The 25,066-nt window shown below is 42.3% G+C and overlaps 2 protein-coding genes across 13 annotated transcripts in view; one reads left to right on the top strand and one right to left on the bottom strand.

Annotated features, from left to right (window-relative positions):
* The window catches only part of NPAT (nuclear protein, coactivator of histone transcription), a 64,196-nt gene extending 44,806 nt beyond the window's left edge, over positions 1 to 19,390 (bottom strand). For 2 of the 6 annotated variants that reach the window (XM_055272993.2, XM_055272992.2), the window contains exon 1: positions 19,150 to 19,390. In XM_055272993.2, coding sequence (XP_055128968.1) covers positions 19,150 to 19,186 — 37 coding nt within the window. In that variant the 5' untranslated portion in view covers positions 19,187 to 19,390. Of the gene's footprint in view, positions 1 to 4,766; positions 5,372 to 6,611; positions 6,885 to 19,149 lie in introns of those variants that run through there. The other 4 variants (XM_063636471.1, XM_063636473.1, XM_063636472.1 and 1 more) reach the window with 4 other exon arrangements.
* Positions 19,391 to 19,474: 84 nt separating this feature from the next.
* ATM (ATM serine/threonine kinase) overlaps positions 19,475 to 25,066 on the top strand; it is a 140,310-nt gene continuing 134,718 nt past the window's right edge. The window contains exons 1-4 of one of the 7 annotated variants that reach the window (XM_063636463.1): positions 19,550 to 19,885; positions 23,017 to 23,084; positions 24,213 to 24,314; positions 24,394 to 24,506. In XM_063636463.1, the coding sequence (XP_063492533.1) occupies positions 24,243 to 24,314; positions 24,394 to 24,506 (185 nt within the window). In that variant the 5' untranslated portion in view covers positions 19,550 to 19,885; positions 23,017 to 23,084; positions 24,213 to 24,242. Of the gene's footprint in view, positions 19,886 to 20,185; positions 23,085 to 24,212; positions 24,315 to 24,393; positions 24,507 to 25,066 lie in introns of all 7 variants that reach the window. The other 6 variants (XM_063636465.1, XM_063636466.1, XM_055273008.2 and 3 more) reach the window with 6 other exon arrangements.

The following is a 25,066-nucleotide window of genomic DNA, read 5'->3' on the forward strand; positions in this document are numbered from 1 at the left end:
TTAATCCCGAACCCCCAAGGGATTATATACTCCCCTAAACAGTTATTTTTCTTCTAAAGTTTAACTGCCCCCATACAAGATTTAATTTCTTTCACCAGGGTGAAACAGCTCTAGCCATAACATTGTTTCAGCATGTTTTAGTCTATTTTGCTCCTTATTTCTGTTATCTTTGGGACTACATTTTTCCCTTCTAGCTCCTCTTTGCATAATACACATATTTGGTCCATGTATATTTAACCTCCTTATAAAATTTGTTTCTTCTCAATTACAGATCATTAAACTCCATATGGTCATGCAAATAGAGCCTCAGACGATGGCTCCCTTTTACTGGGAACTCTTAGGCCTCTGACAGAGATCAGACTGCTGTTTTTGCAAAACAGCACCCCATCAGCAGAAAGCATCAATTGTGGTCATTGTCCTTATCCTAATGGCAGTTAGACGTACGTCTTCAGAGGGAGGATTGATAGCAGCAAGAGACAAATTTCCAGGCAGACAGGGGTGGGTCCATGGTGAAACCCAACATTCAAGTCAAAGACAGCCTGAAGCCTGAAAACTGGATGCCAGTTCCGGGCAGAGTCCACAACTAGAATGAAAACTTCCTCAATGCCTAAGGCCAGTCCAATGATGCTTTTTCCAGGCCCGCCCATGCACTCCCACATGCACTCCCACATTCTGAGCCCATAAAAACCCCGGACTCAGCCACACGTGGGGGCTACCTACCTTTGGGCCCCCTATCACACAGAGGGTTATCCACCTTGGGTCCCCTCTCATGTTGAGAGCTGTTCTGTTGCTCAATAAAAATCCTTTTCTACCTTGCTCAGTCTCTCATGTCTGTGTAACCTCATTCTTCTCAGATGCCGGACAAGACCCTGGAACCTGCTGAACCTGCGGAACCTGCTGGTGGGAAAGGGGCTGTAACATTGTAGCCCTCCTGCCTTCTGCCAGGAGCGGACAGCTGCCCCACATGACAGGAAGCAGTGGCAGGGCCAAGCCAGGAGCCGCAAGCCAGAGTGGGGCAGTGGGCCTGAACGAGCTGTAACACAAACGAGCTGAAACACATCCCCCTATCATTCGCCGCCTTGTGAATGGCACGAAGGAGACAGAGTTGTAACAGTCCTTTGATCTGAGGAATGGAAACAAATCCAGAATGATGAAAAGTGAACAGTCTCAGAGACCTAAGGGACACCATCAACTGTACCAACATAAGCATAATGGAAAACCTAGAACGATAGAAATGCCAGAAAGAGTATTTGAAGAAATAATGTCCAAAAACGTGCAAATTTGAGAAAAAACTTAATCTACACATGAAGGTAGCTCAACAGTCTCTAAGTAGGATAAACTAAAAGAGATCCATACCTAGACAGACCATAATCAAACTGAAAATACAAAGACAAACAAAATCGTGAAAGCAGTGAGAAACAACTCATCACATACAAGGGTTTCTAAGTAAGACTGACATCTGATTTCTCACCAGAAACCAGAAGTAGTGAGATGATATTCAAAGACCTGATGTTTACTTTGATTGTTGAAGAAAAAAGATAAAAAACTGATAGCAAAAAAAGGTCAACCAAGAATTTTATTTTCTTTTTGAGACAGGGTTTCACTCTGTTGCCCAGGCTGAAGAGCAGTGGCACCATTATAGCTCACTGTAGCTTTGAATGCTGGGGCTCAAGCGATCCTCCCACCTCAGTCTCCCAGGTAGCTGGGATGATAGGAACTCACAACTATGCCTGGCTAATTAAAAGAAAAAATGTTTAATAGAGATGGTGTCTCACTATATGTTGCCTAGGTAGGTCTTGAACTCCTAGCCTCAAGCGATCCTCCCACCTTGGCCCCCACAAAGTGCTGGGATTACAGGAGTAAGCCACCACACCCAGCCTCAAGGAAGAATTCTATATCTAGCAAGACTCCAAACTAAAACTTTAAAAATTATATGTTATCAGATAAACAACTAAGAGAATTAGTTGCTAGCAGATTTTCCCTGTAAGAAATACTAATGGGGGACTCCTTCAGGCTAAAATGAGATGATACTGGAGAGTAACTTGATAACAACATAATATAAAGCAGTATAGGCTAGGTGCAGTGGCTCATGCCTATAATCCCAGCACTTTGAGAGGTTCAGGCGGGTGGATCACTTGAGGCCAGGAGTTTGAGACCAACCTGGCCAACATAGCAAAACCCCATCTCTACTAAAAATACAAAAAAATTAGCTAGGTGTGGTGGGACTCGCCTGTAATCTCAGCTACTTGGGAAGCTGAGGCATGAGAATCTATTGAACTGGGGAGGCAGAGGCTGCAGTGAGGCGAGATCATGCCACTGGGGAGGCAGAGGCTGCAGTGAGGTGAGATCATGCCAAGGCATTCCAGCCTGGGCGACAGAGCGAGACCCTGTCTCAAAAATAAATAAATAAATAAAAATAAAACAGTATAAGTGTTTATTGTATGTAACCTTTCTTCCCCAACTCTGCTTAAAAAGATATCTGCACACAACAATATGGGCATATAATGTATGAAGGTGTAATTTACATGACCTTAAAAACATGATCCAACTATATGCTGTTGTCACAGGATACTTAGGGTGTCACTTTTCCAGTTCAAAACCTCTGTGGCTGGTGGTGCCTTTGCCTGAGTTTTGCTAGGGCCTGCTGGGCTTGTTCCGCCCACTTGGCCAAGCAGGCTGTGTTTGGCTCATGCTACTGGGCCTAATCCCATGCCTGCTGGTGGTGAGCCAGGCATGAAGCAGTGAGGGGTGTATGAGCGAGCGCGGGGTCCAGCCACTGAGCATAGCCAGGCATGCTGGATGCAGTGGGGCGGGCATATCCAGGCACTGGCTCCCTGTGAGGTTGTATCTGGATCAGACATACCACAGTGGCTTCCACTGTGGGTACTGGGGAACGCAGTGGCACCCTGAAGCTTGGAGACATCAAGAATCCCAGAGCCCCAAAGAGGGTGTCACAACCCAGGTTTGGGGAGCTCTTAGGTCTGGGATCCCCAAAAGGCCTCAGCTCTTCTTTCCTTCTCATTGTCTGCAATGTGGTGAGCAAGGGGGCATGTTTCGGCCCTGTTTTACAGATATTTCAGTCCCGCGTTTTGGTGGGTCCCATGTTATTATCCTGTGTCCAGGAAGAATGAGGTTCACGGTCAACTGGAAGGTGAGCAAGGCGGAGAGGAGCTTCACTGACAGACAAAACAGCCCTCAGGAGACCTGCAGTGGGTAGCTCCTTTCCGTAGGCAGGTCATCCCCACGAGTATCCAGCTCTCAGTGGAGAGGACACCCACAGTGGGAAGCTCCTTTCTGCAGTGCCTTTCTGTGCAGGCAGGTCATTCTGATGAGTGTCCAGCTCTCAACAGAGAGGAGACCCACAGTGGGTAGCTCCTTTCTGCAGGTAAGTCATCCTGATGAGCGTCCAACTCTCAGTGGAGAAGGGAGCTGCAGTGGGTAGCTTCTTTCTGCAGGCAGGTTGTCCCAACAAGTGACCAGTTCTCAGTGGAGAGGAGACCCACAGTGAGTAGCTCCTTCTCACAGCTGGTAGTCCCAACATCTCTATGAGTCTGGATGAGTCTGGGGTTTGTATGGGCCTCAAATGGGAGTAAGTATGTGCTGATGGGTCCATGGGCAGCCATGGGTGGGCGCAGAAAAAGCACCATAAATTCTCACTCCGGGCCATGGATCTGCAGTCTGACTCCCAGGCTTTAGCTGTCTCTGGCTTGAAGGTGTGGCTTCACCGGGGGCCTGCCCCTTTCCACCTAGGAGACCATCTGCCTCCTGCCACCATCAACCTGACATCCAAGGTGCCCACGGCACTTAGGCTGTTCATGCCAAGGGGCAGGCCCATGCCGAGCTGCCCTCAGCCTCACCCTCAGACTCCCTCACGTGCTCATCAGAGCTGAAAGTCCAGAGGGGGACCGAGGTAGCATGAGGCTGGTGTGTTGGCGCTGCCCCTAGTGCGCACACACCCAGCCAGGTCCCAACAGCAGCAGGCTCAGCCTCAACTTTACTCTGAATTCCGAGTGGGCACTGGGAGCGGGGAGAGGCTAGGCAGCGGGAGTAGGTGTTTCCAAGCCTGCGGGGAAAGGGGGGCTTCCCGGGCCCCCAAGAGTGCAGGGATGCCTGCTCCACAGCTGCAGCTGCACCTGGGAGGGCAGGGCTCCTGCCCATCCAACTAGGAAGGGGACAGGGCACCCATCTGTTCCCAGCTCCCGCTGCCCTGTGGAGCACACAGCCCTGGCCACACCTCCCGCGCTGCAGCTAGCGTCTTGGCACCAGCTGCTAGACTGATTCAAAGACACAAACAGGGTGAAAAGAAAAGGACAGGAAAGATTACTGGATTACACCATCCAGTAATCAAGTAAGACTTAAAGTTGTTATATTAATACAGGCTGAGTATCCCTTATCTGAAATGCTTGGGACCAGAAGTGTTTCAGATTTTGGAACATTTGCATTATACTTATTGGTTGAGCATCGCTAATCTGAAAATCTGAAATGCTCCAATGAACATTTCCTTTGAGGATCCTGTTGGTATTTAAACAGTTTTGGTTTTGGAGCATTCTGAATTTTTGAATTAGTGATACTCAACCTGTCTCAAAGTAGGTATTAAGGTATAGTAACAAAATATTGTTACTAGAGACAAAGATAATGACAAAAAAGGTCAATCCGCAAAAAGATAACAATGGCTGGGTGCAGTAGCTCACTCTGGGAGGCTGAGTGGTAGAATCGCTTGAGCCTAGGAGTTCAAGACCATCCTGGGAAACCTAGTGAGAACCCACCTCTATGGTTTTTAGAAATTAGCTGGGCTTGGTGGTGTGCACCTGTAGTTTCAGCTGCTCTGGAGGCGGAGGTGGGAAGACAGCTTGAGCAGAGGAGGTCAAGGCTACAGTGAACCATGACTGCACCACTGCACTCCAGCCTGGGCAACAGGGTGAGACCCTGTCTTTAAAAAAAAAAGAGAAAGAGAGAGAGAGAGAGAAATAACACTTATAAACATAAATACACCTAACTGAGCCCAAAGTAGAAAGAAAACTCACGGAAGGGAAAGGAGAAACAGATAATTCAACAATAAAAGTTGAAGGCTTCTATACCACACTTTCAGTAATACACAGAACAACTAGGCAGAAGATCAATAAATAAACAGAAAATTTAAACTGTAAAGCAACTAGACCTACCAGATATCTATAGAACATTCCAGTAAAAACAGCATAATACACATTTTTCTCAACTGTACATGGAACATTTTCCAGGGCCGACCATATGTTAGGACACGAAATAAGTGTCAATAAATTTATGAGATGCAACTAAAGCAGTGCACAGTGGAAAATTTACAGCTATAAACACCTGTATTTAAAAAAGAGATGCCAGGCGCCGTGGCTCATGCCTGTAATCCCAGCACTTTGGGAGGCTGAGACAGGCAGATCACCTGAGGTCAAGAGTTCGAGGCCAGCCTGGCCAACATGGTAAACTCCGTCTCTACTAACAATATAAAAAATTAACTGGGTATGGTGGCAGGCGCCTGTAATCCCAGATACTCAGGAGGCTGAGGCAGGAGAATGGTGTGATCCTGAGAGGCGGAGGCTGCAGTGAGCCAAGACTGTGCCACTGCACTCCAGCCTGGGTGACAGGGCAAGACTCTGTGTCAAAAATAACTAACCAAATAAATAAATAAAAAGATAAGCCAAGCATGGTGGCATACACCTATAATCCCAGCTATTTGGCAGGCTGAGGCAGGAGTACCATGAAGTGAGGAATTCAAGAGCCTGTGACTAAAAAAATCTCTTTAAATTAGGTAGGTGTGCTGGCACGTGCCTGCAGTCCCAGTAGTTCAGGAGTTCAAGGCTGTAGTGAACTATGATCACGCCACTGTACTCTAGCATAGGCAACAGACTGAGATCTTGTCTCAAAACAAACAAATAAACAAAAACCTTAAAATTTAAAATCAATAACCACATTGGGCCAGGCGTGGTGGCTCACGCCTGTAATCCCAGCACTTTGGGAGGCCGAGGCAGGCACATTACGAGGTCAGGAGATCAAGACCATCCTGGCTAACACGATGAAACCTCGTTTCTACTAAAAATACAAAAAATTAGCTGGGTGTGGTGGCAGTCGCCTGTAGTCCCAGCTACTCAGGAGCCTGAGGCAGGAGAATGGTGTGAACCTGGGAGGCAGAGCTTGCAGTGAGCAGAGATCGCGCCACTGCACTCCAGCCTGGGCGACAGAGCAAGACTTCATCTCAAAAAAAAAAAAAAATTCAATAACCATATCATCTACCTTAAGAAACTAGAAAAAGAGCAAAGCAGAAGGAAATACGCAGAGTATACATAAATGAAACAAATAAAAAGAGAAAAATGAATAAAAACAGAAGCTAGTTCTCTGAAAACGTCAACAATGTTGACAATTCTGTAGCTAGACCAACCAAAAAAAAAAAAAAAGAGAATACTCAAATTATACTAGATCAGAAAAGTAAGAGGAGATATCACTATCAATATTATAGAAATAAATGGGAATGTAAAGGAACAGTATGAACAGTTGTTATCTCAACAATTTAGAGATCTAGATGAAATGGGTAATTCTTAGAAAGACCCTCATATAGTTTAGATGTTGCTCCTGCTAAATCTCACCTTGAATTGTAATCCCCAATGTTGGAGGTGGGGTCTGGTGGGAGGTGTTTTGGCCACAGGGGCAGATTCCTCATGCCCTGGTGTTATCCTTGAGATAGTTCTCACAAGACCTGGTCGTTTAAAAGTGTGTGACACCTCTTTCTCTCTTGCTCTCACTCTTGCCACGTGAGAGGCCAGCTTCCCCCTTCACCTTCCGCCACGATTGTTAAGCTTCCCAAGGCCTCCAGAAGGCAAGCAGATGCCAGCACCATGCTTCCTGCAAAACCTAAAGAACTGTGAGCCAATTAAACCTCTTTTCTTTATAAGTTACCCACTCTCAGGTATTTCTTCATAGAAACACAAGAACAGACTAATAGACCAAAACTACGAGAACTGACTCAAAAAGAAACAAAATCTGAATAGACCTATAACAAGAAAAGAAATGGAATTTGTAATAAAGAAACTTCTCACGAGGAAAAGCCCAACTGGGATCAAATGCCCTCACTGGTGAATTCTACAAAACATTGAATGAAACACCAATCCTTTACAAACTCTTTTTGAAATACTAGGAGAGGACTTCTCAACTCATTTTTTTAGACCAATATTACCCTGATACCAAAACCAGAGAAAGACATCACAAAACTACATGCCAATATTCCTTATGAAACTGGACATAGGGGCCAGGGTCAGTGGCTCATGCCTACAATCCCAGCACTGTGGGAGGCCGAGGTGGGCGGATCATGAGGTCAGGAGATTGAGACCATCCTGACCAACATGGTGAAAACCCATCTCTACTACAAATACAAAAATTAGCTGGGCCTGGTGGTGTGTGCCTGTAATCCCAGCTACTCGGGAGGCTGGGACAGGAGAATCGCTTGAACCAGGGAATCAGAGGTTGCAGTGAGCTGAGATCGCGCCACTGCATTCCAGCTTGGCAACAGAGCAAGACTCCGTCAAAAAAAAAAAAAAGAAACAAAGTGAACATAAAAGTCCTCAACAGGGTGGGCACAGTGGCTCACGCCTGTAATCCCAGCACTGTGGGAGGCCGAGGCAGGAGGACTGCTTGAGCTCAGGAGTTCCAGACCAGCCTGGGCATAATGGCAAAATGCCATCTCTACAAAAAATACGAAAGTTAGCTGGACATCGTGGTGTGCACCTGTGGTCCCAGGTACTCAGGAGGCTGAAATGGGAGGATCACTTGAGCCTGGGAAGTCAAGGCTGCAGTGAGCCATAATTGTGCCACTGCACTCCAGAACAGGTGACAGAGTGAGACCCCGTCTTCAGGAAAAACAAACAAACAAACAAACAAACCTTAACAAAATACTAGCAAATCAAAGCCAGCAACATATAAAAACAGTGATGCACCATGACCAAGTGGGATTTAATGCAGTAATGCAAGGTTGGTTGAATAAAAATAAATCAGTGTAATATACTATATTCCTAACGTAAAAGACAAAAGTCACATTATCATGGAAAAAGAACCACTGAACAAAATCCAACCAATCTGGGCAATATAGTGAGACCCCCATCTCTACAAAAAATTAAAAATTTAGCTGGGTATGGTGGCATGTGCCTATAGTTCCAGTTACTTAGGAGGGTAAGGTAGAAGGATAGTTTTACTCTGGGAGGCTGAGGCTGCACTGGGCCATAATCATGCCACTGCAGTCCAGCCTGGATGACAGAGTAAGAACCTGTTTCAAAAGCGAAACAAAACAAAACAAAACACTACCAAAGAAACCAAAATCCAACACCCTTTCACGATAAAAACACTAGAAATAAAAGGAAATTTCCTCAACCTGATAGAGTTATCTAAAAAAAAAAAAAAAAAGCCAAGTAACATCATCTTCAATGCTTTAAAATTCAAAGCTTTCCCCATAAGATCAGGGAAAAGGTAAGAATGTCTGTTCTTGTCATTTCTATTCAACACTGCATGTATCCTCTAGCCAGGGCAATTTGGAAAAAACTTGAAATAAAAAGCATCCAGGCTGGACACGGTGGCTCACACCTGTAATCCCAGCACTTTGGGAGGCCGAGCTGGGCGGATCACTTGAGGTCAGGAGTTCCAGACCAGCCTGCTCAACATGGTGAAACCCCGTCTCTACTAAAAATACAAAAATTAGCCAGGCGTGGTGGTGCATGCCTGTAATGCCAACTACTCAGGAGGCAGAGGCAGGAGAATTGCTTGAATCCAGGAGGCGGAGGTTGCAGTGAGCTGAGATAGTGCCACTCCACTCCAGCCTGGGCAACAGAGCGAGACTCCGTCTTAAAAGAAAAAAAAAAAAAGCATCCAGATGGGAAAGGAAAAAGTCAGATTACCCCTATTTGCAGATGACATGTCTTATATAGAAAATCCTAAGGAAGACATAAAAAAAAAAAAAAAACTATTAGAGGCCGGGCACCATGGCTCGTGCCTATAATCCCAGCACTTTGGGAAGCCAAAGCAGGCAGATTGCCTGAGATCAGGAGTTCGAGACCAGTCTGGCCAACATGGTGAAACCCCGTCTCTACTAAAAATACAAAAAAATGAGCCAGGCATGGTGGTGTCCACCTTAATCCCAGCTACTAGGGAGGCTGAGGCAGGGGAATCACTTGAACCAGGGAGGTGGAGGTTGCAATGAGCTGAGATGGTGCCACTGCACTCCGGCCTGGGCAACAGAGTGAGACTGTCTCAAGAAAAAAAAAAAGAGAAGTTAAGAAACCTCCCTAGGCCGGGCATGGTGGCTCATGCCTGTAATCCAGCAGTTCGGGAGGCCGCGGCCGGCAAATCACCTGAGGTTGGGAGTTCGAGACCAGCCTGACCAACATGGAGAAACCCTGGCTCTGCTAGAAATACAAAATTAGCTGGGCAAGGTGACGCATGCCTGTAATCCCATCTACTCCGGAGGCTGAGGCAGGAGAATCGCTTGAACCCGGGAGGCGGAGGTTGTGGTGAGCCAAGATTGCACCACTGCACTCCAGCCTGGGCAACAAGAGCGAAACTCTGTCCCAAAAACAAAACAAAACAAAACAAAAACTATTAGAGCTAATAAATGACTTCAACAAGGTTGCAGGATACACAATGAATATATAAAAGTCAATAAATCTCAATTAACTACCAAAAATTAAGAATGCAATGCTAGTTACAATAGCATCAAAAGAAATAAAATACTTATGAATAAGTTTAACAAAAGTAAAGGACTTGCATACTAAAAACTGGAAAACATCACTGGAGGAAATTAAAGACCTAAATCCACGCAAAGACATACTGTGTTCATGGACTGAAAGGTTCAATATTGTTAAAAACTCAATACTCTCAAAATTCACCGATACATTCACCACAATTCCTATCATAATCTCAACTGCCTTTTGTGCAGAAATTGACAAACTGATCCTAAAACTCATAAGGTAATACAAGGGGGCTGGAATAGCCAAAATAATCTTGAAAATGAAGAAAAAGTTGAAGCACTTACACTTACCAATTTCAAAACTTACTATAAAGCTACAGTTATCAAGACAATGTACTGGCATGAGGTTAGACACACAAATTAGTGGAACAAAATAAAAAATCCAGACCTTTCTTATTTATCTAGTCAACTCTGAAGCATGGAATCCAGACATTTATGGTCAGTTTATTTTTTTTCAGAGACAGAGTCTTGCTCTGTCACCCAGGCTGGAGTAGAGTGGCACAATCATAGCTCACTATAACCTTGAACTCCTGGGCTGAAGTGATCCTCCCACTTCAGCCACCCCAGTAGCTAGGACTAGAGGCATGTACCACCAAATAAATGCCCAGCTAATTACTTATTTATTGGTACAGATGGGGTGTCTCAGTATGCTGCCCAGGCTGGTCTTGCTCCCCTGGCTTCAAGCAATCCTCCTGCCTTGGCCTCCCAAAGTGTTGGGATTACAGGGTGAGCCATTACACCTGGCCTGCATTTTTCATAACAGTGTCCATTAATCAATGGACAAACAAAATATGGCATATTCATATAATGAAATATTCAGCTATAAAAAGGAATGAAGTACTAATACCTGTTACAACATGGAATAATGTTGAAAACATTATGCCATGTGAAAGTCAGACACAAAAAGCCAAATATTCTATTTCATTTATGTGCAATGTCCAGGCAAGGCAAATGTATAGATACAGAAAGTAGATTTGTGGTTGGCAGAGGATGGGGCAAGGGGGAATTGGAAGTGACTTAATAGTATAAGGATTCTCTTTGGAGTGATGGAAATATTGAAATTAGTGGTGATATCTGCACATTATGAATCCATAAATATCCTGGATTTTCATACCCTGAAAAACAACAAATTTTACATTTTGTAGTATGTGCATCATATCTCAATAAAAAAAATATGATTCCAATTTTTTTTTTTTTTTTTTTGAGATGGAGTCCCGCTCTTGTCACCCGCGCTGGAATGCAATGGTGCGATCTCGGCTCACTGCAACCTCTGCCTCCCAGGTTCAAGCAATTCTCCTGTCTCAGCCTCCCAAGTAGCTGGGATTACAGATGCCTGCCACTATGCCTGGCTAATTTTTATATTTTTAGTAGAGACAGGGTTTTGCCATGTTGGCTAGGCTGGTCTGGAACTCCTGACCTCAGGTGATTTGCCCACCTCGGCCTCACAAAGTGCTGGGATTACACGCACAAGCCACTGCACCCAGCCTATGATTCCAAATTTTTAATGTGTCGTATGAGGTTCTACTTGCTTTGTACCCTAATTTCCTCTTCAGCCTATGTTTTGCCATTCTATTGCTTCCAGCCAAACTGGTCTTTCAGTCCCACAGATACACCATTGATTGTATTTCAAGGCCATTGTATATTCTATTTTCTTTGCTTGGGCAGCTAATCTTTTCTTAGCCTAGCTATCTTCAACTCATTCTTCACAGTTTAGTATAATTACTCCCTATTCCCACTATTAAATATTCCCTTATAGGTATTACTTAATACTTATAAGTATTCCCTTATACTTTCCTTTGAAGTACACTTATCTCAGTGCTGGCATAATAGTCAGTGTTTGTTAGCTACTGAAATTATAAGTGGGAGCTAAAGGATGAGAACACATGGGCACATAGAGGGAACAACACACACTGGGGCCTATTGGAGGGTGAAGGGTGGGAGGAGGTAGAGGATCAGGAAAACTAACTAATGGGTTCTAGGCTTAACACCTGGGTGATGAAATAATACGTACAACAAACCCCTATGACACAAGTTTACCTATATAACAAACCTGCACATGTACCCCTGAACTTAAAAGATAAAAAAAAGAAATTATTTCTAATGTCTCTTCCAACTTTATAAGGTTCTACTCTCTTCACCTGGAACTGTATCTTTAACCAGGTCCAACAGGTGAAAAAACCAATAAGATGGCCTACGATGTCATTATACACTAAGGTTTTAAAAAGGAAAGGGCAAGGATATGGTCATCTCGTTACAGGCAATGCCCTAGCTGTGATCTGGGAATCAACTCACCACTCTCTACTTGCAGTTGATGAATCTGTTTTCCCACCTCTTGCTAACTAATAAGAAGAAACAAACAAATATACAAATCAAAAACCAAAGGCATTGTGTTTTGGAGAAAGCATTTGGATATCTGAAGAAAGCTTTATCTCAGATAACATGACTTCAATCTTCCTATCATTGAACATCAAACCACAGATGTGAAATTAATTAGATCAAAGATACACTGCAACGTTTTCTTCCCTTTTTGTGAAAACTATAGCTGGCTGAAAAGTAATTTTTATGATGGCTGGCTTTCTGACAATTATAATATTTGGAATAGGTGAGTTAGCTGTTACTAGCTTTTTGTAAACACAAAAATTTAAAACATCTACAAACTATTAGAATCACCTTAAAATTAGGACAGTTGGAGCTTTTTCCTCATATGCTTCAAGATTTAGATTGAAGACCTCAAATATACTTCCTTTTCATGGTGGAGTTTCAAGTACTTATCACCCTAGATGCATTCAGTCACTTGGGGACTTCTGATAGATGGTGGTATTAAAATCTACTATAGATTTGCAGTAGATTTTTATCTATCTTAAAGTAGATTTGCTTTCCCCTAGACCATGCATTCTCAAAAGGAGTGATACTGCCCTAAGAGGGTGAAAACTGGTTCTAGGGCAGGCAGGAATGAAGAAAATCTCCCTCTTTTTATGCATAAATCACAGATACACATATATACATATATATACATATACATATACACAGATACACATATACAATATATTCATGACACTAAAACATTAAAATTTTGTGTAGGGAGGAGGGTCAGGGAAAAAAAAAAAAGCCTAGGAAGATTCCTTAAAGTTGTGTAATGAAATAAAGGTTGAGAAACAATGCCCCAGACAGAATACAGTGATACACAGTTAACCTTTTTCAGAAAAATATTGTCATTTGTGCTGGCATAACCTGGAAAGGAATTATCACAGATAATTCATGGCATTTCATAAAACATTATACCTCTGTATAGCACACATATGAGATAGGGCTGTTAAAGGTTACATTACCTCTACAGTAAGTGTTTAAGTTATAATGCATCTCAAAATAGTAATATCTAGGATACATTATCTTCTGCTCTTAAAAACGTGCCCAACTTTGGCAATCTTGAGTTCTCATTTTAGATTAGATTTGATGTATTCTGATTTACTTTTGTCCCAAAAGTTCCAAAATAATGTAGTAAATAGTTGACTACTCTCATGTTCATTGATCATTATATAGCAAGTCCTTGAATACCATCATTTTGTTCAATGTTTTTGTTATATTGCTGATGAGGAAAAAAAATCAATTTCTGGCCGAGGACACTGTATGTGTGGAGTTTACACATTTTCCCCATGCCTGCATGGGTTTTCTCCAGGTACACGTTTCTTCCCACACTCCAAAGATGTGCATGTTAACTGGTGTGTCTAAATCATTACAGTGTGAGCGTGAGTGAGTGTACGTGGGTGTGTGAGTGCTCCCTTCAAAAGAATGACATTCTGCCCAGGGTTAGTTCCTGCCTTGCACCCTAAGCTGCTGGGATAGGCTCTAGCTACCTGCAACCTTGAACTGGACTAACTGGGTAAGCAATTATCTTGTTTTTATTAATCCATCTTAAATGTATATATAGCTTACATGTACTTCAATGTTTAATATTAGAAGTGTTTTGGACTTTATTTACAAGTGTGGTGATATTTTTGTGACCAAAAATATGCTGAAGAAATTCTTGTATATATCAGTTAACCTATGGTAAAAATAGTTTGATTATATATCATTTTGCTTAAAGTTGCAGTTTTCAAGAACCTATTGAACCTATTAAATTAGGCCTTACTATATATATATGATTAACTAGTATCTGCCTACAAAATGTTTATTTATCATCATTAAGTATCTGACTATAACCAATTCTCAGTCAGGTAACAGGAAATTTTAGGCACAAATTAATTCTAAATCTCAGATGTTAGATGAATGAAAATCCAAATATGATGAAAATACTGGCTGGGCACGGTGGCTCACTGCTGTAATCCCAGCACTTTGGGAGGCCAAGGCGCGTGGATTACCTGAGGTCAGGAGTTCCAGACCAGCCTGGCCAACACGGTGAAACCTAGTCTCTACTAAAAATACAAAAATTAGCCGGGCGTGGTGGCGAGTGCCTGTAATCCCAACTACTTGGGAGGCTGAGGCAGGAGAATCACTTGAACCCGGGAGGCGGAGGTTGTAGTAAGCCAAGATCTCGCTGCTGCACTCCAGCCTGGATGACAAGAGTGAAATCTCAAGAAATAAATAAATAAAATAGAAAATACAAACTAAGCACTAATCATCTCTTATCAGTATAATACAAATGGTTATTCTACAACTAATGTTAGTTATTACTGTTTTTTTCCTTTTATTCCTAAAAACAACTTAAGAATAAAAGAAGTGTATTTTTTTTGTGTAAACTTACTGACAAAGGTCCCTGAATAGGTAAGAAAGTATGCCTGAGTTTCCTTCTTAACATAATACTATCTTCAGCCTACTTTTATTATAAGTGGAGGTGGTAATGAGTAACTAAATGAATTGAAGGGGAAACAACCGAAAAAGAGAAGAAACGGTAAAATCCTAACTATACAAAGGGTATTTTTTCTTCCTACTTGTAGAGAGGGAAAGATAAAAAGAGAGGTTTAAAGCAAGCAAGAGATAGTAAAGCACGCTATGTGAAAACATCTCCTTCACATATTTTATTATTTCCCTAGAAAGACTAGTAATTTAATGTTCTTTAAGCATGCAAATAATTCTTAGGAAGCCTTACTTTACGGTGCCTTATATTACTAGATACACAAATAACAGGGACAAGGTTTCTGTCTATAAAGTTACAACTCACTTGGAGATAGAAGACATATACACAAATAACTGTAATGCAAAGCAAAAATGGTAAGAAAATAGAGCTGACTTACTTCATGGGAAGGGAGGGGCTAGAGAAACCACTACTAAGCTTGGAAATTATGTGATGTTTGAAGGTGCAGATGAGTTCTGAAGGATGGTTGGGAATCCCAAAGCTGACAGAAAGCATATATGCAAGCATATTTGGGGAACATGTCCAGTTTGGATGCAGCACAAGGTTTATGAAGGCTAACAGTTGGAGATACAACAGAAAAGACAAAATGGGTAAGGATTATGAAGTTTTAGACAGCAAGGAGTACATATATTATTCAATAAACAAAGCAGAGTGTCATAATCACAGCCATACTTTTACAAATGTTTTATTAAATATCTATGTTTTGGTGATATAAAGGTGAATAGAACCAGCAGCTCTTGGCCTGTTAGGGGTGTGCCAGTTCTGGTCCTGTTTGACCTCAAACACGTTCTTGACCCTTCTGTCGCTCTCTACTGTATGACATAAAGCTTAACTCTATATAGGCAATGTTCCCCAAGCTCTTCTGTCAGCCTGCTACTGGCTGGGCTCAGTAATTAGGAAGCACTGGTGGGAGGTGGGAGGGCAGGAGGAAGCAGCCATATTTTTCCCTCATTCCCTTTCTGCTTCAGTAGAGTCTCCTCTACGACTACCACTCCCTCATCAGACAAGTCTTCCACGTTGCACAGTCAAACCAGCCTCTTGGTTGCTTCCTCTCTCCTTATCCTTCTCATTAGCATAGTGGCTTCCTACTGTTGCTAACCACTGAGATGCCTTAGTTGTAAGCTGCTGGGCGTCTTAGCTTTTCTCTCACCAGTGTAAACCAATTCTCTCATTAAATCTTTCCACGTTAAATACTCAGAATGGTTTCTATTTTTTTTTTTAATGCATGCTGTCTCATACAGAAGGTAACAAATCTATTTAAGAAAACCTTTACAGATGATAGTTTTGGGGACTCCCAGAACTCCTGAAGCTTGTCCATTCATCCATGACTAAAAGACTACTAATAAAACAAAAAACCAAGTAAGTTTCAAATTGGGAAGATGAAAAAGTTCCAGAAACTGATGGTAGTGATGGTTGCAGAAAAATGTCAATATAGTTAACACTACTGATTTGTACATTAAAAAAAAAAACAACAACAACAAACTCATTGTTTTGGGCTTTAAGAACTATACATTTTTTTTTTTTTTTTTTTTTTTTTTTTTTTGAGACGGAGTCTCGCTCTGTCGCCCAGGCTGGAGTGCAGTGGCGCGATCTCGGCTCACTGCAAGCTCCGCCCCCCGGGGTTCACGCCATTCTCCTGCCTCAGCCTCCCGAGTAGCTGGGACTACAGGCGCCCGCCACCATGCCCGGCTGATTTTTTGTATCTTTAGTAGAGACGGGGTTTCACCATGTTATCCAGGATGGTCTCGATCTCCTGACCTCGTGATCCGCCCGCCTTAGCCTCCCAAAGTGCTGGGATTACAGGCGTGAGCCACCGCGCCCGGCCAGAACTATACATTTTTAAATGGTGAATTTTGTTAGTATATTTTATCAAAAAAAGTAAACACACAGCTACAATAAGACATGATAAGGTTGTAACAGAAGTACAACGCTATGGCAACATTTAAGAAGTACTAACTGTACTTGCTGAATGAAGTTTCAGAGATCAGGCATGACCTGAACCTTGAATACAAGTGTACTAGGAAGACAAAGAGAAGTAGAATACATAAAAGAATATTCAAAGAAACTTCAATTCGTTTGACATGTCCGCAGCATAAAGCAGATGTTAAGAAGCTGAGATCAAGTTGGAGAGGTAGGTAGGATCAGTTCCACAGAGCACCTTGAATAAATGGATAAAAACTGAACTGATGGCCCAGAGGCAACAAACGCCTTGATGTATTCTGGCCCACACAACATTTTGTAAAATCCCAACAAGGCAATAAGGGCTACTTAAGTGGAGTAGTGAGATGCAAAAGTCAGAGTGCGGTATCCTGAAGGATAAAAGGTAGGTGAAGAACAGCAACTAAGTGGAATTCATTGTTCTTTGAATAAATTTGACTTCTGAAAGGATGACACAGAACATAAGGCAGAATGTTCTGTTTAATGGGTGTCTAATGTCTAGTGGGGTCCAGAAAAGTGTTTTTTTGTGTGTGTGTGTTTAAGAGTAAAAAAAAACCTAATTATCTGAACACTAAGGGGAGAAAACTTACTTCTCTATGTTCAGCAACTGGCATAGTGTTTGGAACATATTAGGCACCCAAAGATTTGCTAGAAAAAAAACATTATGAAGGGACCAATAACAAGAGGAGCTGAAGATGGGGAGGGGGTACTGATAGGAGAAGAATCATGAGTAAATAATAAACCTGATATGAGAAAGATATACACGATATATATCTATTTAAGATGTAAAATGATAAACGACAAAAGTAAGAGCATTAGGCACGGGGAGGCTTTTTTGTATTGTATACTCCTGCCCATTTGAAATTTTTAGTAAGAACAGAATTATCTCAATTTTCAGAATAAAAGGTATAGTGTGAACGCTTCAGGGAGATTTGTAACAACAGTAAATAAAATCAATTGCAAGGACAACTGTCTGGGAAGCCATGACAGAAGTCCAAAAGAGAAGTAATGGCAGGCACATTGTGGGATTGGTGGCAGTGAAAATGGAATGTGAATGACAAAGATTTTTAAGATAAGAAAACCATGGCTGGAGTTTTTTGTCCATTAAATGAAAAGCAGGAAATCAGCAGAATAGCTGGTTTGTGGAGAAAGAATACTCACAAATTGATGTGAATTATTTCAATTAGAAAATGATACTGCTTTCTTAGGACTTTCTTAACTAGAGGTGATTTCGCCCTCCAGGGGACATACTAGCAGTATCTAGAGACATTTTCCCTGATCACAACTGGGTAATGGTAGGGTGGGGAACGGGTGTCCTACTGTAATCTAGTGAATAGAAGCCAGGAATGCTGCTAAACATCCTACAATGTTTGAGCACAGGATAGCTCCCCACAATAAAGAATTATGAGGACCAAAATGTTAACAGTACTGAGGCTGAGAAACCATGTTTAAGACTATAGTTACCAAAACTCAACTAGATTACCAAACTGCCAAAACTCAGAATTCTTAAGCAAAAGATTAATCAGACATTAACAAAACATTAAACTTGTCATTAAGTTTCTTCAAAAATGGATGGTGGAACCATTTCCGTTTAACGTTTCCTGCAAAATGTGCTTATCAAGAGCCCTGCGCAAGTAACATTTTTGTGGACAGCGCTGGTCATTTAAAAGAGGCACAAGACAAATGGGTTTTCCGAACAATAAAATAATGGTAGTAATGGCTGTGAATACTATGGGAGGTTTCATCACAGATGCTTGCCATTTACTTTTAGGGACGTCGCATATGACGTCTGTAAATCACTGGCTCGGGTTCTGAGCTTTACGTGGCTCTCGTCTCCTGTAGTACAACCCTCTTTATTCTTTCAGGGGACAAACAACAACAAAACCCGTCTCTCACACAGACAATACACCCTGACAGACAAGTGACCCACAAACCATCCCCTCCTCAAATGAAGGTAAAACTAGGGCTAGACAACGTTCAACTAATTTAAGGCAATTAACCCTCTGAAATTTTTTGCTGATCAAAGGAATAGGAATTGCTGTTTTAAAATACGCAACTGGCATTTCACACCTCTACATTGGACGACGTATTGCGTGGAGGATGGAGAAGGAAGATCACCTCTACTCCCAAATTCGTAGTTATAAGGGCGGGTTATTAGAAGGGCGCCAGGAAGGTCTCCCTACAAAGATGGGGGGCCGGGGAAGTCTTTATTTGCCCTATTTTGGTCCCAGCACTGAACCAAGGAAAGTGCGCCCAAGGTTGAAGCACACGCAATCCGTCCGTCATGCAGACAAATGCTCTTTCAGCGGTCCTAATTAAGTGCGGAGGCCTGACTTTCCCTCCGAATCCGCCCCAGGTGTTCCACCCCGAGCTTCCCCTCGTCCTTCCCCTCGCCACGCAGCCTCTGAAGAGAGGAGCATCTACATACAAAGAGGCTTAAACTGCCCAGAACCTCCAAATGACGAAGAATCACCGCCAGTCTCAACTCGTAAGCTGGGAGGCAAAACCCCAAAGCTTCCCTACCCAGGGAAAACCTTTGGCCCCAAAGGTCCTTCTGTCCGGCATAGCCGGGTCCAGTAACCCTCCTTCCCGCGTCCGGGCTTACCCAATACAAGCCGGGCTACGTCCGAGGGTAACAACATGATCAAAACCGCAGCAGGAACCACAATAAGGAACAAGACTCAGGTTAAAACAAACACAGCGACAGCTCCTGCGCCGCATCTCCCGGTTCCAGTGGCGGCACTGAACTCGCGGCAATTTGTCCCGCCTCTTTCGCTTCACGCCAGCCAATCACTTCTGCCAGAGAAAGAAAGGCGCCGAAATGAAACCCGCCTCCGTTCGCCTTTGGAACTGTCGTCACTTCCGTCCTCAGACTTGGAGGGGCGGGGATGAGGAGGGCGGGGAGGACGACGAGGGCGAGGAGGGTGGGTGAGAGCCCCCGAGCCTGAGCCGAAGGGCGAGCCGCAAACGCTAGGTCGCTGGCCATTGGTGGACATGGCGCAGGCGCGTTTGCTCCGACAGGCCGAATGTTTTGGGGGAGTGTTTTGAGCGCGGAGACCGCGTGATACTGGGTGCGCATGGGCACACCGTGCTCTGCCGCCGCTCGGCCTTGCTTCTTCCTCCAGAAGTGGGCGCTGGGCAGTCACGCAGGGTTTGAACCGGAAGCGGGAGTAGGTACCTGCGTGACTAACGGAGAAAAGAAGCCGTGGCCGCGGGAGGAGGCGAGAGGAGCAGGGATCTGCGCTGCAGCCACCGCCGCGGTTGATACTACTTTGACCTTCCGAGTGCAGCGGTAGGGGCGCGGAGGCAACGCAGTGGCTTCTGCGCTGGAAAATTCAGTCGTGTGCGACCCAGTCTGTCCTCTCCCCAGACCGCCAATCTCATGCACCCCTCCAGAGCGGCCTTTGACTCCTCTCCTCACTCCATCTTTCCTGGCCTCTCTCGGGGTTCTTAGCGAACTTGGCCAATAACCTCCTCCTTTTAAACGCCCTGAATTGAATGAACCCTGCCTCCTGCGCATCCTCTTTTCATGTCACCTTAGGGTTCAGATTTAACTACGCGACTTGACTAGTCATCTTTTGTTCTCTCTCTCGTACTTAGTACTTTTAGTCAGCAAGCACTTATTGATATTTCAACTTCAGCCTCGCGGTTAAGAGCTTGGGCTCGGGAATCATACGGCTGGAATTGGAATTCTGTCACTCGTGTGGCCTCTCTCTACTGTCTTGTGAAGATAAGTGAGATAATCTTGACCTGTGGTGAGCACTCGTGAGCGTTAGCTGCTGTTTTTACCAGGTACAGATAAGACAACTACAGTGGATGATAATGTGTGTGATAGGGGAGTACTCTGATGGTAGAGGAGTGACTTTGGTTCTCTGCAAACTCAGCCTGAGACTATCAATTCAGTTTGTGGTGAGACCTCGCAGTGTTACCTTGGCAGATGGTAGAAGCCTTCCAGATGGAAGGAAAAATGCGTGTAAAGGCAGAAAGTGTAGAAGGACCCTGAAGCTCCAGAGTGAGGTTTGGCATTGAATGAAATACATTTTGTGGGTTTTTAGCTGCTGAAGTCATAGGAATGGATGAGACCAAGAAAACAAAGCTGTTCTTTGAGGTATGAGCGGAAGAAGAGCTATCAGGAGACTTTCCAAACAGTTATAACGGAAGGGAATATGATCATTGCTAACATTTGCTGTGTTTCAGGCACTGTAAGCATGTATATGGGTCCTTATAGGAACTCATAGAGGTAGGTATTAGTATTTTTCCTTTTATCATTGAGAAGCTGAGGTTTGAAGAGATTAGTGAACTTGCTTTAGATTATACAGTTTGTAAGTGGCTGAACCAGGATTTGAACTAATACAATCTGACTACAGAGGCCACACTCCTTAGCACTAGAAAAGAATGGCATGCCAGGGGCAGAGTTATTTCTAAGAAGATGGGATATAAGCGTCATTGTCAAGTTCTGCAAAGGGGTCAACTTGGTTGAGATCTAAAAAGGAACATTGAATTCATCAATTCAGAGGCTCGTAGGAAGTAGGAAATCTTTATCTTTTCATTTGATCCTTGAGTGGAACCTAGATATTCTGGATTAATGTATAAATGAAGTTCATCTTTATATGGTGACACTCATATTCTAGTTGACTACCTAATAGTTCTCTGCCTTCTTTCAGTTCCGCCAACATACTGTGTTCTTTAACACTGTAGAACTCTTTGGCTATGCTAGTCTCCTTCTCTGAAGTGTTGGTCCTCTAGCCCTTTTTTTGATTGGCATCAGTTAGTTCAGATCTTGGCTTTATTATAAACTCCTCTGAGATACGTTCCCTGACAGTTTATCTAAAATAATTCTCTTTACAGTTATTTTCTATTACTATATTTTTGTTTCCTCAGAGGCATACATCACAATTTGGAATTATGCATTGGTTTATCAATTTACTTGTTTATTGTCACCCTGCTGCCCAGATATGACTCCATGAGGGTAGGATTTGTATCTGTTTAGTTCATTATTTGTCTAGCTATACGTAGTAAATATTGTTTGCATCTATCAGTGAATGAACATCTTCCGTTTATGTAGATAATACTGAACTGTTTTGTTTTCTTCAAAGTAATCATTAAGAAACTGAAGGTAAGAAAAACAAGTTCAAAGAAGTCACACCATGGGGAAAAAAAAGTCAAGTTTAGGGCTGCCTCTTCCGGGAAGTGTCAAATCTTTAGTGTATTTAGGAATAAAAGTGCCAACCCTTATGGTTCTTTGGATATTGCTAAGGTATTTTCATTGGTTAGATTACCAGTTTCATTTTCCTTATTGACTCAAGAAGACTTTAAGCTGAGATTGAAGAAGTAAGAAGATTCCTAGATAAAACCATAAGGAATGGAAAAACAAAAATGATAATACTTGTCCACAGGAAGTATATAATCATATGAAAAGGACTCAAATAACAATCTGTAATCTATAGCAGAGTAAAGCGGAGGTTGTAATAATGTTGGGGGATGGGGGAGGTCAGAAGAACCACCAGTGAATACAAAAGGAGAATAGAATCAGAGCCATCTGCTAATAAAATGAGTAGTCAGCTCTTTTTGTTTTTTTTGTTTTGAGACAGAGTCTCGCTCTGTCACCCAGGCTGGAGTGCAATTGCGTGATCTCAGCTAACTGCATTTTCCGCCTCCTGGGTTCAAGTGAGTCTCCTGCCTCAGTCTCCCCAGTAGCTAGGATTACAGGCACGTGCTACCACACGTGGTTAATTCTTGTATTTTTAGTAGAGACGGGGTTTCACGATGTTGGCCAGGCTGGCTGGTCTCGAACTCCTGACCTCATGAAATGCCCACCTCAGCCTCCCAGAATGCTGGGATACAGGCATGAGCCACCACACCTGGCCCCGGTAGTCAGCTCTTACTAAGAATATTCAGACAGGGCATTCATTTTGTAGGAGACATTCCTTCCTTTATAGGAAGATTGGACCTGGTCTCTTAGTTCCTCCCAATTTTGAGATTCTGTGAGATTGAATTGGGGCAGAGAAACATACTTGATCTTGAAAGATTAAGTAGAATTTAGATGGATGGATAGGAGAAGGACTTTCCCTACCTTTTTACATCTTGAGATATAGGTATGTGTAGGTATAATATACATAAATATATGTATTTTTTCTCTGTTTACAGACATAGCTTAATAAAAAAACTTCTTTGTATTATAGAAAGGTTTAGATCAGAACTAGTAAAACAGAATGCTGTTTCTTTTTTTTTCTTTTCTATTTTACTTTAGGTTCTGGGGGTAGATGTGCGGGTTTGTTACATGGGTAAATTGCGTGTTGCTGAGGATTGGTGTATGAATGATCCTGTCACTCAGGTAGTGAGCGTAGTACCTGATAGGTAGCCCTTCAAGCCATACCTCCCTCTCTTTCCGTCCCTCAAACAGTCCCCAGTGTCTGTTTTTCCCATCTTCGTGTCCGTGTTGAAATGCTGTTCTGACTACATTTTTTTGAAGGACATCAAAAGAGAGTTTGATTATATCAGAAGCCGCCAAAAGAAGAGAGCTACTACAGTGGAATCAAGGCATAGTAAAATATAGTTGGTCCTTGATATTTGCAAAGGATACCACCATAGCATAGAATTTCCTTCATTTCCTTTTAAAACAGAAATGTCATTTTACTCCTATTGTTATGTGTTACATAAGAACCTTAATACCAGTTGAGACGGAAGTGGTAGGCAAAGCTTGCTAGCTCTGATAACTTCCTACTTATCAGTTCCAAAGCATGTTTTAAGCCTTTGGCTCAGCAAAATGACACGTCTCTCCATGTAAGCAAGAGTACTTTTTTTTTTTTCATTGAGACGGAGTCTTGCTCTGTCACCAGGCTGGAGTGCAGTGGTGCGATCTCCGCTCACTGCAACCTCCACCTCCTGGGTTCAAGCGATTCTCCTGCCTCAGCCTCCTGAGTAGCTGGGACTATAAGCGCGCACTACCACGCCTGGCCAAGAGTGCTTTTAAATAGTTCATTGTCCATGTTAAATCCTTGAGTGCTCATTTCCTTATTTACCTGGCTGTTTTCTATTCATCTTTCATGTCTCAATTTAAATGTCATGTTTCTTTGGTCTCAGAGTAATATACTTCCCCCATCTCCCACCCTGACAGAGCCTTCCTCTGTTGCCCAGGCTGGAGTACAGTGGCTCGATCATGGCTCACTGAAAGCTCTGCCTCCCGGATTCAAGCGATTCTCCTGCCTCAGCCTCCTGAGTAGCTGGGATTACAGGCGCGCGCCACCAAGCCGGCTAATTTTTGTATTTTTAGTAGAGACGGGGTTTCAACATGTTGGCCAGGCTGGTCGAACTCCTGACCTTGTGATCCTCCCACCTTGGCCTCCCAAAGTGCTGGGATTACAGGCGTGAGCCACTGCGTCCAGTGTAAATTATACTTTTATTTTAATCCTGCTACTACTGCAAGCAAGGCAAACATTTTTGTGTTACAGCATTGCTTGTATATTTAAGAAAATCTCATTTTAAATATGGAAATGTTAAGAAAAATTATTGTGCCTTTGATCAGAATGTGCCTCTAATTGTACAGTTAAATCTAACTATAAATACTGCAGTATAAAATAATTATATATACATTTTTTCACACCTCTCTCTCTCTATATATATGCATATATATACATATATATACCTATATGTATTTTTTTTTTACAGACAGTGATGTGTGTTCTGAAATTGTGAACCATGAGTCTAGTACTTAATGATCTGCTTATTTGCTGCCGTCAACTAGAACATGATAGAGCTACAGAACGAAAGGTAGTAAATTACTTAAATTCAATTTTTCCTTGAAATAAGTGTGATTAGTAACCCATTATTATTTCCTTTTTATTTTCAGAAAGAAGTTGAGAAATTTAAGCGCCTGATTCGAGATCCTGAAACAATTAAACATCTAGATCGGCATTCAGATTCCAAACAAGGAAAATATTTGAATTGGGATGCTGTTTTTAGGTATTCTACTCAAATTTATTTTACTGTCTTTATTTTTCTCTTTCATATTTATTTCTGTTGTGATATTATTTTTGTGTGTAAGTGTTAACATTTATCTTTGCTTCCTATATATCATTATGCCTTGCATATGAATTTGGCATTTAATATTTATCCAAAACATAATTTTTAAAGGTTGTTCATATAGAAACTTAAAAATTATAAATTATTTCTTCAATAAAATGTTTTAGACATATCTCACTCAAAATTGAGAGAGAATTTCTTTCATTTTAGTTAGTTCACAAGACTTCAGATTAGAGGAAAAAATTATAATAAATGTTTGGATATTACTTTTACACCTTTAAATATTACTCTGATTATAAGTAAATGCCGTGTGTTAAATTGTAATAAAACGAGTAAAAGGAAGATTGGAATACTTGTATATGAATTTGGTTAAAAACAAAAAATACCTCAAACAATGAAAAAACACAACTGATTGTTGGACAGGAGTGGCAAACAGGGTTGATGCATTTTTACATTGAGACATCATTTTCAACCATGAAATCCATTTATAACTAGAAACA

This window comes from Symphalangus syndactylus, chromosome 3 (assembly GCF_028878055.3).
Source record: "Symphalangus syndactylus isolate Jambi chromosome 3, NHGRI_mSymSyn1-v2.1_pri, whole genome shotgun sequence".
NCBI lineage: Eukaryota > Metazoa > Chordata > Mammalia > Primates > Hylobatidae > Symphalangus > Symphalangus syndactylus.